The sequence below is a fragment of the Podarcis vaucheri genome (assembly GCF_965113315.1).
Source record: "Podarcis vaucheri genome assembly, chromosome: 14".
NCBI lineage: Eukaryota > Metazoa > Chordata > Lepidosauria > Squamata > Lacertidae > Podarcis > Podarcis vaucheri.
The window spans coordinates 8,944,989-8,964,860 of NC_138752.1; the positions used below are offsets into that span (position 1 = coordinate 8,944,989).

At 44.3% G+C, this 19,872-nt stretch overlaps 1 protein-coding gene across 8 annotated transcripts in view; it reads left to right on the top strand.

Moving 5' to 3' along the window:
• NEO1 (neogenin 1) overlaps window positions 1-11,659 on the top strand; it is a 107,213-nt gene extending 95,554 nt beyond the window's left edge. For 5 of the 8 annotated variants that reach the window (XM_082198273.1, XM_082198277.1, XM_082198274.1 and 2 more), the window contains 4 exons: window positions 1,507-1,665; window positions 4,833-5,090; window positions 6,054-6,190; window positions 8,090-11,659. In XM_082198273.1, coding sequence (XP_082054399.1) covers window positions 1,507-1,665; window positions 4,833-5,090; window positions 6,054-6,190; window positions 8,090-8,173 — 638 coding nt within the window. In that variant the 3' untranslated portion in view covers window positions 8,174-11,659. Of the gene's footprint in view, window positions 1-1,506; window positions 1,666-4,832; window positions 5,091-6,053; window positions 6,191-7,944 lie in introns of all 8 variants that reach the window. The other 3 variants (XM_082198279.1, XM_082198280.1, XM_082198275.1) reach the window with 2 other exon arrangements.
• Window positions 11,660-19,872: the final 8,213 nt, after the last annotated feature.

The window sequence follows — 19,872 nt, forward strand, 5'->3', positions numbered from 1 at the left end:
CAGTTACATTAGATCTTGGATTTCTCCATTAACTCTCTACAGATACATCTTGCTTCCATTCCTGGAAGTAAGTAGCATCTCAGTATGTACCAGGAGTGACAGTTCTAGACAATTAAATGGTTTTCTCTGTCCTTTTTATATATATTTTTGGTCTCCTCTATCCTTTTAACATCTTTTTGGGTGGAGGGTTTCCCCTATTTCTATTGGAGGAGGAAATAGGAGAGGGATGGAGGCAGAGGCATTTTGCACACAATTAGAACAAAGGAGCAAGCGTGTGTGTTCCTGGGAAAAGGATTGTGGTCACTTTGCTTTTTTTTCTCCAGGCCTGCTGTCGCAATGCTGTTTTGAGCTAAGCCATGGTTGGCTTTGTGTTATGTTCAAACCCAGGCTTGTGATTTATCTCACTTCAGGCAAACAGCAAACTCTAACCTTTTTCACCTGCCATTTCCAGCCAGTTCCACTATACACATGCAGCTGAGATGATTTTTGTGCAAACCTTGGGTATTTTCCAAGCCTGTTGATATTTCCCTCTTGTGCATGTCTGTTTTGGCTGCATAAGAATCAGCACTCAAGGAATGAGTTGAGCATTAGTAGGAATGGTACCTAAATCATGGTTAAAGGTTGGCTGCAAACTAAGCTGTGAAACCATGATTTGAAATGGGTTTGCAAACGGTTGCATGTGTGTTGAACAGACCTTGGTAAAAGTCCATTTCTTTGTTTGCCAGATGACAAACCTCTCTTGCTGCTGTCTCCCTATGCTATTGTCATGGTTTGGTTCACAAAGCATAGACCATGGTTTTACTGTACGTTTAGGAAGCTAAACAGAATTAAAGGAGCAAACCATGGCCAGAATTTAAGCAGGGTTCATAATTACATAGGCACCAGGCCTTTTTCATTAACTGTTAACTCTGTTCTACACTCTGATTTTTGTATCCGCCCCCCTTCCCCAGGATGGTTTGCTTATAGTTTTATTTCCTGGGATGTTTTCCATTCAGTTGTTGATCCTTCTTACTACCCTTGCAGACTTCCAATTAATCTACCTCAATACAAGATTCTAAAATGTGAGCTTCAGTGTTTTGCAATATTCTCAGTTTCTTATTAAGATCAGATGCACAGAGTCCATCCTCAAATCAACCAGAATTCCTGTTTGCTCAGGAAGTTCAATTCTGTTCTGTAACAGTTTATATAACTTGAATTCATATTCAAATCCCACATGTTTAATGCAACAGAAAACATGGATATGATTTCCTAAAATATAATCACCCAGAGAACCCTGGCTATGAAGTGATTCAACTGCAATAAATAAATGTTGGAAAAATGGGGGAATTCCTTCAAACGGGTGTAGAGATGGCCTGTCATGGCAAAATGGACTTTGTTGTTCTGGAACCTTGAGGATAGTGTGCTGGTTTTTAATGTGCTTTTTTGTGAACTGGGTGGGGGTGCACTTCTGCATGCATGCTGGTTGGTGTGTGTTAAGCATTTTTTCTGTCTTATATTCATTCGCAGCTGTGATTAGTGCTCATCCCATCCATTCCCTTGATAACCCCCACCATCATTTCCACTCCGGCAGCCTCGCTTCTCCAACCTGCAGCTATCTCCATCACCAGGCAAACCCATGGCCAGTTGGCACATCCGTGTCCCATTCAGACAGGGCTAATTCCACAGGTGAGAAGAATGTCCTGGGGCAGCCATTAGTAAAAGATGCAAAGACAAGAACTTCTGGGACATACTCAAATCCAATTTTTGTGATTGTGTGAGGGGGAGGGATGGGTGTTTATATAATTATGCTAGAGATGTCCAAAGATTTATTTAGGATGCAATCCTAAGTCCATTTACTAGGAAATAAGTTCTGCTAGCTCAAAAAAGACTTATTTCTAAGTGCATATGTATAGGACTGAGCTGTCTTGTGATCTTTTTTTCCCTTTTCCGTTCTGCAAAAGTGCTTGAAATGCACATGCAAGCCTCGCTTTCTGAACATAACATGTTCCTGAGAAATGGTTGGTTGGGCAAGTGTTCATATAACGAGCCAACTGTTTCCAGTGTTTTCTGTGTGGAACATCTCATTGCTTTCCCAACAGTCTGATAAAATGAGAGGACTGGAGGAGCATCACATTTCCCTACTGTGTATCTACAGCATGACCCCCGCCCCGTAACCCTCCCACAGATCTTCCTCCACCTCTGATCTGCGCTGCTGACCTGTTTTGGCAGTGATAGCCCTGTCCCTTTGCTGCTATTTTGGAACCAGTCTGCCTTCCTCCTCCCCTTGCCTGGATGTGGCCAGTGAGTCAAAAACACTGTTACAAGAACTTGTAAGAGAGGCCAAGCTGAGCAACATGGCAGAGCCTTCTGTGTTGGTGCAGCCACCAGTGCCTTCCACCTCCTTCTCTCCCCTCCTCTGGTGCCCAAAGCCAGCAGCAGCACCGGTCCCTACTCCTCTAGTGGCTGCTGCAGTGATGAGACCTGTCTGCTCAGCTCCTGCAGCAGCAAGGCTGCCAAGGAGGAAGCCAAGCCCTTCCTTGTCCTCTTCATCCTCATTGTCCTGGTTGCAAGCCTGGCTGACTCTGTGAGCTGGGCTCTGACATGCTCTCCACTGCTTCTTTGCTCAGGGGCAGTGGCTCAACCTCCATCTCAGCTTTGCTCTCAGCGTTGGCCCACCTCCTCGGTGCCAGAGGAGGAAAGAAGAGGAGGGAGGAGGAGGAAGAATAAGGCCGCAGCTGCACCAGCAGAGGAGACACTGGCATGTCACTAAGCTTGGCCCTTTCATTCCTTCATTCTGCTATTGTCGCGGGCTCATGCAGTGTTACTGCTGGTTGACTGACTCACTGGCCAGATCCAGGCAAAGGGAGGGGGGACTGGTTCAAAAACCAGGTGCAAATGGGACAGGGCTGCCTCTGCTGCCAAGAACAGGCAGTAGATCAGTAGTGTAAATGGGAGATGGAAGAAGAACTGGGGAGGGTAATGGGGGGGGCAGTATCATGGCAGTGTAGATACACATAAGGAGAACATTGGGCTTTCTTTTGAAATACTGTAAATTGCAACATTAAGGGAAATCATTCTCACAGGTCCTCGTGTTCAGATAAGTGAATTTTTGCATAACAAGTGTGTGGATAGTGGGACCTGAGTGTGTTTGATTTCTTTGTTTAAAAATGACGACGCCATTACATTTCAGTCATGACTAAATGTTTAATTGTATAACAGTGTTAGCATTTTGAGCTCTGGGGCTAGGGTTCTTGGTTCAGTGTTGGTTAAGAGACCTTGCAAGTAAGAAGGAAATTGGCTGCTGCTCTTATGCCCAGGAATAAATTTAAGAATGAACAATGCCCCTATCATATTTGGAATCACCCCTTCCTAACTTTGCATCTGGATTACAAAAGGAAAAATAATACTACTCCTTTTAAAGTTGTTTTATATTTCACATATTCCAAAGGCCTGCCTGCCCTCCCTGTATAAACTGTGGATGGCATTTAATCAAGCACAGTTTGAACATTATTATGGTACTGGTAAGTTGTGTTTAAACAGCAGGATAGTACAGAAGTAGGCTTAGTTTGCATTCCTGAAGTATGTATATTTAATTTTGATAGCTGCGTCTCGAGGGGTTCAGCCAGCTCCTAAAAGCTTGAGGCACCTTATTATGTGTATGCAGTGCTGCTGTTATTGGTGCTTTGGGAAATAACCTGAGAGCATGCAGTTAGAGTGACAGACTGCTAGAATTCTTAAAGTAAAATAAATTATGGGACTCCTGTCTGTAGGTTGCTTATTGTTCTGAATTGTAAATATGGTTCTGCTATTACTATTACCAGAATGCTTCTTTTGCCAGTGGCTAAGTTTTCAAGCATATTATGGCAAGCTCATATAAGACAGCCACCCTGTTTCTGAGACTTTTATCTTGCTAAAATTATTATACACAGCATTTAAGTCAAATGAATGCTGTTGCAATAAAAGCATTGTGTGCAAGGGTAAAGCATGGGTGAGCGTGTGTGCAAGGCTGTAATACAGCAAAAAGGGGGGGGGGGAAGCAAGCAGGATTCCCAAGATTACCACTCTTATATGGTATTTGCAGATCTTCAGCAAGATTAGATTTTTCTAGTGACTGGCATATTCTAAATTTACATAATTTATTTGATCCATGGTTTCATGATGCTGATCTAATTTCTTTAGTTGATAATTTAGATTTGCATGATTCACTGTCTCTTCATAAAGCCTGTGAACAGATAAAACATAGTAGCTTTGTGGCAAGAGCAATCCCCTTGTTTAATTAGAGTACTAATGGCTTTTTATTCTTCTTTTGCAATAGTGGGCTAAAGTAAAACTTACATTGGAGCACCCATTGTATTCATTAAATATACAAGCAATAGGAAAATTGGCAGAATTGAAGTACCTTGTAACAAATGTAGATAAGATGCAACTACTTATGAACCATCCAGTCAAGAAAATCATGCTCTAGCTCAAAGACAGACGAGTACAAAGCAAATTTAAGGGAATTTTAGATAACTAAGTAAATCAGTTTGTGTTTTAATTCACTGGTTATCTGTATGGCAGTAAGATCATTCGGGGGGGGGGGATGGCTGCTCTTTTTCAGAAGAAGATAGCTTTAAAAGGCAGAAGAACCTACTAGCAGACTGTGGAATTACCTAAGTACCAGCTTAATGGCTAGGTGTGCCTCTGGATGACTTGTTCATTGTCTCAGTTGTTTAGAGAATATATCTAACTGGTGAGGTGACCTAACTCCGCCAAAGATCTCTGGTGAAAGGATGTTCAGAGACGCTGGTTTAGTGCTAGCAGAAGTGTTTTGTTAAAGTAAAAGAGAATGTTCATATTCTTTTCAAACCCAGAATCTGTTCGGAATACACCTAGCACAGATACCATGCCAGCTTCCTCATCTCAGACATGTTGTGCTGACCACCAGGAGCCAGAAAGTGCCACAGGATCTTATCTGCCCAGTACGCAGGAGGAGGAGACGAGCCAAAGCCTCCCTACTGCCCATGTTCGTCCTTCTCATCCTCTGAAGAGCTTTGCAGTGCCAGCAGTTCCACCCACTGGGGCAACCTATGACCCTGCCTTGCCAAGCACACCTTTATTATCCCAGCAAGGTGAGTGCGAAGGAATTGCTGCTGTCGAAAGTCGAGTCGTGGCTGTAATGCACAGTTTAAGGGAGCTGACAAGCTGAAAAGTGATGGGCAGCAGAGATAAGCTGCTTCCTTGATATCTTCAGTAATTGATTTGGATTTGATTTAAGATTTGTCTGCTGTTTTGCCAACCACAAACCTGAGCTCAAAGCGGTTCACAGCAGTAACAAAGCGCTAACAAATAAAAAGCAACATTTCGAAATGCAAAATAAATATACAAGAAATGAATCAAAACAATAAAAAATTGGGGGGGGGGGACACAGAATACCAATCAATCAGATTTTATGTTTACATGCTCCCCTCCTGTCTCTCACACTCAAAAGGCTCTCACCCTGAGGCACTAATCACTTCTCTGTCCCACTGCAGGGTATTAACCCCATATTATAAGAAATAAATCCTATAAACCAGGCATACACCAACTTCCCTCTTGCCTCCTACCTGTTTGTGTGTGCAAAATCCATGACAGCAGGTTCTCACCCAGGATCATCTCACTCCACATTGTTTCACAAGAATCTAAAACATTTCTCCCATCTAGGAAAAATGTATATTCCAATTCAAATGTTTTTAGCACCTTGCTCATTCTCCCAAGGATTCATCCCAGTTGGAGATAAATTACGGGAAGAAGTTTTTGCCTAAGTGAAACTATCCCTTACTTTCTAACTAGCTTTGAGTGAGGCCTTTCTGAATTACTCTTGACATGGCCGTGATATAGCATGCTTAGTAGCTAATTGCTGTCAAGTAATGCCCTTTAAAATCCAGGGTAGCAGTATTGCATAATGGAGAACGTCAATGGTATCTCATCAGAAGACTGGGAGACAATTTAGGGGCACGTCAGCAATATAAAGTATGGATCTTCACAAGAGTCTTACTCATCTCTCACTCCAACCCTGATTGTAGAAGGCTAATCCTGGTCATATTTGTGTTAAGCTTCTAGCCATCCAGTTCATTCAGTGAAGACTGCATCAATTGGCACCCTAGGGAGAACTCGACCTCCTATGCCAGTCGTGGTACCAAGTGCCCCAGAAGTCCAGGAAACAACAAGGATGCTCGAAGACTCAGAAAGTGTAAGTAGCCTGCTTAGAAGATAGCCTAACATCCATCACATACAAAACCTTGGTAGTGAATGAGAGTAAAATTAGAATTCAAATTAAACATATTTTTGAGAACTAAAAGATGGTATAAGGCATTTATGGTACAATAGTTTTTCAGAAGTCTCCTTCATGGAAGAGCTCCCACCAACTTTTTTTTGCTTTGCTTTGCTTTGCTTTGCTTTGCTTTGCTTTGCTTTGCTTTGCTTTGCTTTGCTTTGCTTTGCTTTGCTTTGCCATTTGAGTGAGGCCTTCTGTAATGATCACTAAAATTTGTAAAAGACAATACTAACCTGATATAGTGTGTTACCTAATAATACATGTGTAAGCTGCTCACATTGCTACTGTTCGCCAGGCCTTTGCCCATCAGTAACTCTGCATTTCTGCTCTGGAAACCCTTTCCTCTTCAAGAGTGATGATTGTGGTAGGGCCGTAGCTCCATGATAATGCATGGACCTTGAATGTGTAAGGCCCCAGGTTCAGTTAAAAAGATCTGAAGTAGCAGAGCTGGGAAAGAGCTCTCTGACTGAAAAGTTAGAAGGCCCCTGCCAGTCAGAGTGAGCAAAGCTTGAATAGATAGACCAATAGTTTTATCTTTTTATAAGGTAGCTTTGTATTTCCATATGAACATTCTCCTGTTCTTCATATAATTTCTTTATAATTTGAAATAGTGCAGCTGGAAGCCATCCAACTGAGCACCAGCCCTTTCTAAAATTTTATGCTTTGCAGTAGACTGATGTACACTATTGGCTTTTCTTCTTCTTTTTAAGGCAGTTTGATTATTAGTGATGAGTGGGTCTCAGTCAAAAGATTCCATATCAGATTTGGAAAGTTGAGTTCATCTAAGACAGGAAAAGCTAATGTGATAGCTTCCAAGTGTTGTTGTAGTCCAGTTCCCATCTGCCCCACCTAGCCTAGCTAATGGTCAGGGATGGAATATATAGTCCAACAACTTCTGGAGGGCAAAGTGTTTGCTTTTCCTGATTTAAAGCATAGATGGTGTAAAAAAATGAATCTCATAATGTCTAGGAACCCAGGGTAGCCCAGGGTTAGCCAACATGATGTCCTTATTAGACTCCAGATCCCATCATCCCTCTCCATTGATCATACTGGCTGGGGCTGATGGGAATTGGAGTCCAACAACATCAGCAGGGAACCATATTTGTCTACCCTTAGTGTAGACAATTGGCTCTTGTTAGAGATAACCCTTCATTGCTCAGCTTAAAAGAAACTATCTTTCATTTTGAAAAGCCAGGATAAGTTTCTTATTGTAAAAGACTTGGAACATACAGGCAAGCTTATTGATCATTTTTCATTACTTCTGTTTTCTTGCATAAATATTTTCTCAAGGACAGACTCAACATTTTTACATAGGTGGGTCCAGTATTTTAAAGTCTGGAAGAATAAGAATACAATATCTTCCAAGTTCAGGTTTTTGTGTATTCCCTTAGAGTTTAGCAAGTTGTCCATCACTTTAATATGCACTCTGAGAAACTCCAACTCATCAAGATTTGGGTGGCAGCTGGAACATGCCTAGAGTACTTCTTCATAGATAGTGCCTTGGGTGCAAAAAGTTGATGATTTCTTTTTCTTTTTCCTCTTTCCCTGTGACCCTACCTGCCTCCCCAATCACATTCTCTCTCATTAATTCACTGTTTGTCTGGGGTTTGTCTGCATGTTGAATTCTGGTGCTGCATCTGCCCACATCTTTCTCCTTGCATGAAAAATAGGATGGGGACATTTCCATTTCTGTAGTGACGCAATCCATCTAATAGATGTGACTTTGCTGTCATGTTCCATATCTGCATCATACTCTTCTCCCACCCAAAACAACGCAGCTCATCTTGCCGAGTAACCCTGTTAAATCTCCTGCAGAATTATGAACCAGATGAGCTGACCAAAGAGATGGCCCACCTGGAAGGACTAATGAAGGACCTTAATGCCATCACAACAGCATGACCACCTTCCCCAAGAAAGGACTCCAAATCCTGTTTCACAGGTCTTGGGACTTAATCTTGGAGCACAAGGAAATGTACAAAGACTAGGGGACAGCACAAGAGGGATATTCAACCAGCTGCAGTATCAGTGCCAATGCTGGTTAACCAAGTGACTTTTCTATTCATTACCTGAAATGAACCTGTTGGAAAATTGGATTCCACTTCCTGCTAAGATGTTGCAAGAAATGGCTGAGGGAGACGCGCCGATGTGATGAAATCCAGTATACCGACAAAGAAGTGGACTTAGCATTAATTTGAGTCAGGTTTTGTCTCAGTGCTGTGACCTTCCCTGCATTTTCAGTGTTGGACATTCACATTTATGTACAATTTTATTTGTGTGTTTTTATTTTATTGTATCTTTTTTATTAAAAAAAAGTGTAACCTGAAGAAAAAGAAATTTGTGTTGTTTCCCACAGCCTAGACAGATGTTTGATTGCTTGTTCTATTGTGTACGGGAATTCATTGCCAGTGTGGAATGTTCGGTTTGTTTTATGTTTTATTTTTTATTTTTAGTGTGTGTATAATTATATCACCTTCCAGCAGTTAATCCATGACCTTGGGGGATGCTGCATCGCTATTTGTAAGCTTTTTTATTTTTATATTATAATTATTAAAAGCCTGACTAGATTCTCTCTCATCACTGTGAGATTAGCTGCCTGTTTGGATTGAAATCTAACACTGAGAAACTTTTTGTTTGTTTTATGTTTGCCTTTTCAATATGGGGTGGAGGTAGGCACTGGGAAGGAAGCCACTGAGTGGAATACAGCTTGATCCATATGAGTAGCCCCAACATCCCTTGGAGAATGCCCCGATGAGCAAATGTAATGTGCAAAGCGAGTGATTCTGAATAGTAATTGCAACAATTCCCTCATCACAGTGATTGGGGAAAGTGCTACAGTTATCACGGGAATGGCCCCTGACTGTGTCTGTGATTATCAGTTTTCACATTACCTCTGCCTGTGTAAGCACATACCAGGAGACACTTGGCATTACTCATGTGAACAAGAAAACCTATTGTGCGGACAGGCTCTAAGTCGTGAAACAGTTTTTTTAAAAACAACAACAACCTATCATTTGCTTTGTGAGCTACTCATTAAGTGTGTCTGGCTATTAAATGGATGGGGGCTGGAAGCTTTATTGAGAAATGTAGGGTTGTTTAGCATCAGATACCACAGTGTGTCTTGGCAGCAGAAATTTCTGTTTTGATGTTTTATTTGAAAGATAACCTCTTTAACATTTACATTGCATCTTGAGTTTTATTCCAGATCTTTTAATGTACAGAGGTTAGTAGTAGATTGGGGGGGGGGCACTTTTCCCTGTAGTTGTACACCGTCCCATAGGTCTTCAAAAATACCTTCAGTGTTAAACCACAAATTAGCAAAACGTCTTTTGCAGGCTTATTTATTCTAAACAGAAACAAAACCTAGGCGTACAATGTTTGTGACTCAGGTGCCGCTTGGGAAAAAGAGGGAAGCTAAAAGAAGATGTTATTTCCTTTATACTATTTGCTGCCCAGTTTGACATACCACCATCCTCTCTATAGGGTCGTGACTTAACATAATAAAAGAGACTGATTTTGTAAAAAAATAAAATCCCGCTGCTTTTGGAATTCAGGTGTACACTCAAAAGGGTTGGAAGGTGGAAAAGAAGCAAAAGGTAGTTTTCTTTAGCAAATTTGTTCTGTGTAAAGCAGTGTTATTTTAGGGTCAGTATTAGCAGTGTGGTTGGAGGAAATAGCCCATAACCCTTGGAGTTTGCAGTGCTCTGATCTCAGGCAGACTTCACTGGATCCTTTAAATTTCCATGTGAATAAGGCTAGAATTTTTATTACTGGCTAACTCAAGTTTGAAAACACCCAGCCACTGCTCTCTACTGAGAACCAGTATCAGGAGAGAATTACTTACAGGGATGAAGAGGTAGGGGACAGGAGGGATGCTTAACCCTTCCCAGCCCTTCCCTTTCTTTCCCTGAAGCAACTCCTTCAAGCTGCTTCCCCTTCACAGAGTTCCAGACTCGTATTTGCTTCTGGCTTTGTATCAGCAGATTCATCTTGAAGATTTCTTGGAAGCAATTATGGAAAATAGGGATGCCGACAGACTAAAATTGACTAGTGGTTTCTGATGATGAGCACTGAAGAAATGTATTAATTCATTCTGATTAGCAGCTATAACATATGCATAAGAAAAGCCATTTATTTTTTAAATACTGTATTGAATTTACAATGAGATAATTAAGTGCCATGTTCACCTAGCTCAGTGTTCTGTCTTCCAACAGTAAACATCCTAATGCCCCAGAGACATTCACAGTCATAGTACGTGGGTGTAGATTCCTCCCCAGTTTATTCTCATAGGTTAATAGGATGCTTATTTTGGGTTGGGGCAGTCAGCAAAAAGTCCATCATAAGAGCAAACTGGCACACCTGCAAAATAGGCATTGAGTAAAATTAGATGAGGTTTGGGTTGGGGAGAGAGAAGGATTCAGACACTGGCCTGGATCCAATTATCTGTTCTCTGTATGTGTGGTGGAGGTTTTTATTTTCCTTAATACTTTGGTATGCAGAAGGAAGGGGAGAGGTGCCACACACACACACACACACACACACGCCTCATAAATCAGAAAGAGCTTCCAGTGAGGGAGAGGAGAATTTTTTAATAGTACATTAAAAGGCCCACAGGTGTTGAAATGCACTTCTCTGGATCTGGGCTATTTGGTATGATCCAGAGCCCTGTATAATCAGGGTGGGTATCTATAATCAAAAGGGGCTTCCCATTCCTGCGAAAGGGAATGTTCCACGTGGCTGTTTTCCTTTGTACATGCAAAGTTCTTGTGAAGAACAGGAAATCCTTTGCGTAGGGTCCTCATTGCGTCCACTGAATTCAGTTAGTGCACGCATTCCGCTCCTCAGATGTGTACATTTCTCTTTCATATCTATACCCAAAGAAATTCCATCATGTGTACTCAGTATTTCCCCCACTGGTGGATTTTTGTGAATATATTGCTACTTTACGTCGAACACCATGAATGTCAATATTGCCATGAATCTGGGAATGGGGTGGGGGATATTTTTAATAATAAAACAACTGTTCAAAGTTGGTTTTTTAAGGTTAAAACAAAAAAGGAAACATTTATTCAAGTCAGTGTACAATATGTATTGCACTTTTTCACATTTTAACACTGTTTTTTACATATCTTGTGATTTTAAATTTGGAACATTGTGTATCTTGTAGTGTCATAGCTAAGCTGCTCTGAATATGGAGAAGGGGGTGGGAAGACCTCTGTATATTGTTTTACAGTTCTGATGTAGGAGAGTTCTGAGGACTGCTGTAAACTTCTTCCTTTCTGTACATTTTTTTTCCTGTAGTATTTGCTGTATACTCTATAAATTTTTAATACTGTCATGTTTATTATTTGGTATTGGATATCCAATACACTTTTTTAATCTAATCGAGTTCTGCCTTTGTCTAGAGTTTTGTTTGTTTTTTTAAAAAAAACTTTTGCCCTTGCATTTTAGCAGTGTCCCTCGATGACTATTTAATAACACGGAAGCCCCAGTTACGTTCTGGAACAAGGGTGCAGTGTTTCAGAATAATTTCTTTAAATTACAATGTAACTGAACCATTTATAATTATTTTAACCTGTTGGAATTCTGGTCCAGAAATGAAGACACTGATGTTAGTCACACATCCCTTCTTCCATCATGGAAACCACAAGGTGGTATACATTTTGTTCTCAGGAGGGAACCCATCCATGCATTGACCCAGACACAAGCCTGCTTAGCTTCAGCAATATGGTGGCCTCAGGTGCCTTTAGACCACACTCTGCGACACAGCTGTTAGACACAGAGCTCAGCACTGTTTCACTAAATTGTTTGAAACAATTGTTAGAAAGGGCTTTGTATGTTTATTCAGCTGGAAAATGGGAGTTAATTTATATGTTTGTCTATTTATTTAAAGTGTTTATATCTGGCCTCTTTGTAACCAAGAGTACAAGGTGGCTCACAATAATTCAACAAATTTAGCAATAACATTCAACTAAAGAGCTGGAAAAAGCTACAAAATTCAATTTAAAAATGGAGTAACTACAAAGATAGCCAGTCATACTTGTCTCTCTTTGCTCTGTCCTCTTCATACCTCTGTGGGTTCTGGGAGACCAAGGATGGAGGGGAGTTGGTCACAGCAGGATGGGGAGACCTTGCCTGGCTTCTTCAGCAGCCTGCTTCCACTTTGCCTCTTGACTCCCATCTGCTTCTGCCTCTGTTTCTGGACTGCCCTCTGCCACAGCCTCTTCCTGCTCACTAAACTCTTGTTACCTCTTCAGATTCCGACACTTCTTCCCTGCAGACTGCTCTCTCTTCTCCCTCTGACCTCCCATCATTGCCCCACCACCAATGCCTGTGCCCCTAAAGGCATCCGGCCCTTGGGATGAAAAAGATTTCTCATCCCTGGACTGGAATGGGAAGTGGTTCCTTTGTTTTTGAAAGACTGGTGACAGCACTAAGCCAGCAGTAAATTATACCAAGCAAGTTGAAGTTAGCAAAAAACAGGATCTGCACAGGAGGCCTAATGAGCGCAGCAGCTCATCTCCAGCAGGTCTTGCCCCCATGAAGCAGTTGATGAGACTGAAGGCCCCCACCTCCCCACAGCTGCCCTAGTCGCCTCCTCTCCAGGGTTTCCCCCAAGTAATCTGAGACTGCGCCTGCATGAAGCTAACTTCTCTGCCCTCTTCATGCCTCTCCTGGTTCTGGGAGACCTGAGGAGAGGGAAGCTTGTTGCAGCAGTAGGGAGAGGCACCTGTGCCTCTTCACCAGCCAGACTCCTCTCTGCCTCTTGGCCTTCGTCCTCTCCTACTTCTGTTTCTGAACTTCTCTCTACTACAGGCTCTCCTAACCCCCTGAGCCCTGTTACCCCTTTAGCTTCCAACATCTCCTTCTCCCAGTCTTTTCCCTCTCTTCCCTCTGACCATTTATTGTCATCCTACCACCACTTCCCAGGTTCTGAACCTTCTTCCCCTGGGGGGTTCCCCAGTTGGTTCCCCACCACCACCACTCTGTGACTACACCAGTCCACGACAACAGGATTCCTTTCTTTAAAAAATTGCCCCACTTGCAACCTAAAGTGCTACCGCCTTTTCTGCCACTGCAGAATCCCTATTGCTTCATTTCCCGGCAGCCGTACACAGCGGTCGAACTGCAGAGGGGAAGAATAATATAATAATACCACCAGACCATAATGATCACCTCAATGAAGACGGAGCGACAGGTTGGACGAGGCTTTTGCTCACCTGCTAATTTTCTTGTCAGGCTGGTGTTTAATTAGCTATTCTCTCCCAGCCATTAAGCCACAAATGAGGTCTCCTTATCATCCACTGCTGCGTTGTCACGGCAACTGGTATTTTTAAGTCATCCTGGGATCCCATTTCCCTTGTACTTAGCAAAAAAATAATCTCAATCACTATTAAGGATAATGGCCCTTGATGCCAGGAAGCGGCTGGAGTGGGGGGAGAGAGAAGAAATGGAGGACAGGAAGTGGAATCTCTGGTCCACTTTGTCGCTTAGACGTATCCCAGCCAGTTCAAGGCCGCATCGTAAAGATGCTTGAAAGCACAGCAGAAAGCAGTCACCTGGACTCCCCCTCTGGAAATCAGCTTCTAGATAGATTTTGCTTGGAAAGGCAGTGCCCTCTTGCGGTCATAACAGGAATTTGCGAAAGAAATCATTTGCCAAATTGGTCTGTCTTATGATTGGACTATTCAAGTAGCAAAGGGGAGGGTGGTTGCCGCCAGGGCAGCAAAATGTACCTACTGAGAATAGACACCTGCCCCCCATGCAGACTAGCTCTGGGGGTTGGGGGGCATTTTCTCCCCTCTGCAAAACATTACCATATTGCAGCTAGGTCAGAATCCATGCTTTTGCATTAATCATGTATTTCCCTGCATCTTCTACCTCTGTTTCTTCCTCACATCTTTTTCTAGATTGTGAACTGCCTCACTCTTTGTAAAGTGCCGTGCTATGGATGGGGCTGTATAAATATGAGGATGGACATGGATTCAAATTGGAAAAAGACAAATCAGGCCTGTTCAGAGGGATTGAGGTGTGAGTTGATGCGGGCTGAGACAGATGGACAGGTTGGGTTGGACAACCCAGAGCTATCTGGAGCTGTCATGGGGCAGCCATCAGAGAGGAAAACCCATCTTCCCAAGAGAAGGTAGCAGGAGCCTGACTATTCCTGGCTCTCCTTCCTGCCTGATGCCCCCACCCAAAAGGATTGCTCCTCAGCATTCATCAGAGGCATCAGTCTTTTGGGTTGCAGGGTGCTCCCTCGAGGCTCCAAGACTTTGGCCACCTCATGAGAAGAGAAGACTCCCTGGAAAAGACCCTGATGTTGGGAAAGATGGAGGGCAGAAGGAGAAGGGGATGACAGAGGATGAGATGGTTGGACAGTGTTCTCAAAGCTACCAGCATGAGTTTGACCAAACTGCGGGAGGCAGTGGAAGACAGGGCTCTTTTTATGTCCTAATTTGGGGACAGGATCCGAGGTGCTGTGGGTGGCCCCCAGGTTGGCCCGGGGCAAATTGACCTGATTGGAAGCCCCACATCAGAACCACAAGGTGGATGTGTACAGCCCTGGCAGGTACAGCCATCTCTTCTGTGTGTGTGTGCTGTGTCTAGGGCCATGGCTCACTGCTTGCATGCAAAAGAGCTGGGTTCAAACTTCGGCATCTTGTGGTTGGGCTGAAGTTCTTTCAGAGCCACCACACTGAGCTAGATGGGCCCAAGGGTCTGACTCTGGTAAGGCAGGTGCCCGTGTTCCTGACTGTACAAACCAGGACTGCTGGTGGGTTCTCCCTCCCTTACATCATCAGTAGTGGTGATAATAGTAATAGTAAAGGTAAAGGTACCCCTGACCGTTAGGTCCATTCACAGACAACTCTCGGGTTGCGGTGCTCATCTCGCTCTATAGGCCGAGGGAGCTGACGTTTGTCCGCAGCTTCTGAGTCCTGTGGCCAGCATGACTAAGCCACTTCTGGTGAAACCAGAGCAGCACATGGAAACACCATTTACCTTCCCGCCAGAGTGGTACCTATTTATCTACTTGCACTTCGTGCTTTCGAACTGCTAGGTTGGCAGGAGCAGGGACTGAGCAACGGGAGCTCACCCCATCACAGGGATTCGAACCGCCAACCTTCTGATCGGCAAGCCCTAGGCTCTATGGTTTAGACCACAGCACCACCCGCGTCCCTTGATAATAGTAAGTACATAAATAGCCCATCAGCCCAGTACTGCCCACGCTGTCCAACTGGTTTTCCAGGGTCCCCCAAATGAATCTTTCCCAGGCACAACTGCCTTTTGTACCCTCTTGCTTACACAGCATGCAGTTGACGGGGGCTCAGAAAAGAGAAAAGCACATTTCACCTTGTTCCTGCCTCATTTCCTGCAGATGCCAGAGGGCTGCGCATGGAGAGGGGAGGAATCCTACCTTGCCCAGCCTGGATGCTTTAAATGCATCTCTTTCCTCTTCCACCTACCCACCCATAAAGGACGCAGCAGGGAGGAAGGGAGGGAGGCGGGCGAGGGTGAAGGAGAGGGCACCTCCCTGCTTCAGGGTTTCCCAGAGCGCAGCAGCGGCCAGCCTGCAGCAGCCGCCCTCCCGCTCAACGCTGTGTTCTGCTTGCCTGGTGTTTCCATGGAGCTGGAGAGCACAAGGGGCTCCGCAAGGCAGGGATCTTCCGAAGCAACATTGATGCTGGGGGAGGGAGAGGGGATCCCTGCCGGCTTTATATGCGAGTGTGTGCCTGAGAGAGGAAGAGGGCCTTCTCATTTATGTACTCCTAAAATCCAGGCTTCATGTACTGCTATGGGGAACCTCTGGCCCAGGTTGAGGTGGGCAAATACAGTGGTACCTCGGGTTACAGATGCTTCAGGTTACAGACTTTGCTAACCCAGAAATAGGACCTCAGGTTAAGAACTTTGCTTCAGGATGAGAAAAGAAATCATGCAGTGGTGGTGCAGCAGCAGCAGCGGGAGGCCCCATTAGCTAAAGTGGTTGTTGTTGTTTAGTCGTTTAGTCGTGTCCGACTCTCTCTGACCCCATGGACCAGAGCACGCCAGGCACTTCTGTCTTCCACTGCCTCCCGCAGTTTGGTCAGCCTCATGTTGGTAGCTTCGAGAACAGTGTCCAACCATCTTGTCCTCTGTCGTCCCCTTCTCCTTGTGCCCTCCATCTTTCCCATCGTCAGGGTCTTTACCATGAGGTGGCCAAAGTATTGGAGCCTCAGCTTCAGGATCTGTCCTTCCAGTGAGTACTTGGGGCTGATTTTCTTAAGGATGGATAGGTTTGATCTTCTTGCAGTCCATGGGACTCTCAAGAGTCTCCTCCAGCACCATAATTCAAAAGCATCAATTCTTTGGCGATCAGCCTTCTTTCTGGTCCAGCTCTCACTTCCATACATCACTACTGGGAAAACCATAGCTTTCACTATATGGACCTTTGTTGGCAAGGTGATGTCTCTGCTTTTTAAGATGCTAAAGTGGTACCTCAGGTTAAGAACAGTTTCAGGTTAAGAACGGACCTCCAGAACGAATTAAGTTCTTAACCCGAGGTAAAACTGTAAATGCTCTTAAGATTTCCCCCATGCCATACACACCCTCCACACCTGCCTGCTCCTTGGGTGTTTCTCTGCCTGGCTAAAATGTGTCCTTCAACTCTGGTGATGCCTCTCGCTTGCCTGAATGGAGGAGGATAGAGGTAGGTAGGTTTGTGCAGGTAGAAACAAAGGTAAAATGTACATTTATTGCTCCGCCCACTTTTTGCCTCTGGCTCCGCCCATTCCAGCTTCAGCGTTCATGTTGTTGGGGGGGTGCATCCCCCCAGACTGTAGGAGCCTCCTTGACTCCTGTCTTACACCACGTATCTTATTTCTTGCACTTGAGTTGCAATATTGTTGAGCGCGAGTGGTTTATTTACACTTGCTTCCTGGTTTTAATGCTTGAGGCAGCGAATGGTTGTAGTGGTTGTGTGAAATGGATGGTTAGTGTGGCTGGATGCACGGTTGGGCGGTGTTGCTTGGAATCTTAGCAGTGCTCTCCAATTTTCTATTATGTTTAGGCATACGGATATTTTCATGTATTTTGTTATGTGAACCATTTGATGTGGTTTTATTGCATTTAAACCACTTTGAGGATTTATTTTTTTTTGATAGCAAAAAAATGGAAACAATAACAGCAATAATACCAAAGGAACAAATGTTTGTGCAGATTTCAGGCATTATCACAAAGAAGAAGGAAACATTTAAAATATCAGCTCATGGTGCCAGAAGAGAAGGCCAGGATTCTCTCTTGCCATCCATATAATTTTCATTAACGATAGTATGCGTGAGAAGTGCCCAAATGAGAAATTTGGTTGTCCTGCGAATCTTTTGCTGCATTTTAAAAGGCTTGCATACCACATGCCTGTGCGCGAGCCCAGGAGTACAGGAATTTACGAGGTGCACTCAGCCACACTTATTCGTAAAGCTGAATTATATAAAAGGGAAGCACGGGGATCACAGCACCTGTGGCTGTTGCTTCATTCAGCTGCTTGTTCTAAATCATGGGTAGGCAAACTAAGGCCCAGGGTCCGGATCCAGCCCAATCGCCTTCTAAATTTGGCCTGTGGACAGTCCGGGAATTAGCATGTTTTTACATGAGTAGAATGTGTCCTTTTATTTAAAATGCATCTCTGGGTTATTTGTGGGCCATAGGAATTCATTCATTTCCCCCCCAAAAAAATATAGTCCAGCCCCCCACAAGGTCTGAGGGACAGTGGACCGGCCCCCTGCTGAAAAAGTTTGCTGACCCCTGTTCTAAATGGTCACTGTCCTTACAACAGGCTCCTCTGGACAGACCTATTCACTGGGCATTCATCCTGATCTGCTTGCACAAAGGTTAGGCTAAGTCTGGTCTTTACTGAGCATTCACTCTGATTGGTTTGTGGTGAGGCTCTATCACAATGACTCATCCTGATTTGCTTGCTGCAGTGAATGAATGATGTACGCAGTGAATGGGAAGAAATGGGCGGGGCAGGGGCGGGGAGTGATATAATACATACATTGCAATACAAACAAACCAGGATGAACATGCAATAAGGAGCAGATACAATCTATGTCCCAGATATACTTTGTGCAAGCAAAACAGGATGAATTCTCAATAAACAGGTTGCTTGGAGGAGCCCCAAGACACTCGTGGGGCAATGTGTGAAGGGCACTTTGGAAAGTGAGGAAGGTAGGATTATATCAAGAGTGTTGGTGAGGGCAGTGATGGGCCTCTCCCTTTCTCCTGTGAGAGTGCTAGTGAAAAATGAGGATGACGAATGGAAAAAATTGTGCCCCATTTCCCCTAATGACCTGGCCTCCACCGCATCTTGATACTGTCCTTCAGAGTCTGGAAACTTGACCAAGAAAGCAGATACAGAAACAGAGGATGGCATATTTTACTAAGATTTTGTTTTATTATGTCTGTTTTTATATTTCAAACCCCAACCCTACAGCACTTCCCCACCCCCCCAAAAACACAACCCCCTGAACTTTTTAGCTACTGGGTCAAACCTAATGGGGGTCTTCAGCTGTGGTTAGTGATTTGGTACCTGCTGCAGCAGAATTCAGAAACCTGAACATCGTTTATCGTCAAACCAAGCCAAAGCACCTGTCTACAATGGGTGACTTTTTCTCAATTCCAAGAGAGGCAGTTGGGAAAGCAGGTGCCCAGGGATGGGAGGAACAGGGGCAAGGGGGGGGTACTCTGAATGCAGATGTGACCATCCCAGTTTCCAGGATGTGCTCAAAGATGTGGTATTGCACAGCACATAATTCTTCACTGTACTGGCCACCTGCAAACTATTCACCTTCATCCCTGGGAGACAAGCTGTTGAGTTCTATCAAAATATCTTGATTACCAGTGGGGGCCGGGGGAGAGAGAAAAATCTTCAAAGCTGATCTCTCCATTTTGGTTGCAGGTGCCTTCGTTTTTTCCTTTGGGGGGAATGAGATGGGGCACAATTCTCCTCTACACCGTGTAGGCAACACGGTGGTCTGCAGATGTTGCTGGTCTGCGGCTCCATTGGCCAGGCGAGCTGGGATTGAGGAGACTTGGAAGAAGAAGAAGAAGAAGAAGAGGAGGAGGAGGAGGAGGAGGAGGAGGAGGAGGAGGAGGAGGAGGAGTTTGGATTTGATATCCCGCTTTATCACTCCCCGAAGGAGTCTCAAAGCGGCTAACATTCTCCTTTCCCTTCCTCCCCCACAACAAACACACTGTGAGGTGAGTGGGGCTGAGAGACTTCAGAGAAGTGTGACTAGCCCAAGGTCACCCAGCAGCTGCATGTGGAGGAGTGGAGACGCGAACCCGGTTCCCCAGATTGCGAGTCTACCGCTCTTAACCACTACACCACACTTGGAGTGCAACAACACCTGCAGGGCACCACATGGGCTACTCCTGCTTAAGCATTTTGAAAAGGATGGTGTGTGCCATGGAAGCAATGGGGCCAATTGTATTGTTGCCTTTTTACACGCACCTTGCTTAGCTCCAGATGTCTCGGGGAAGCAGGCGTGCTTCCCTCCTTTTGTCCTCACAACAACCCTGTGAGGTAGGTAAGACGGAAACAGATTGGCTGGCCTAAAATTAGCCAGTGA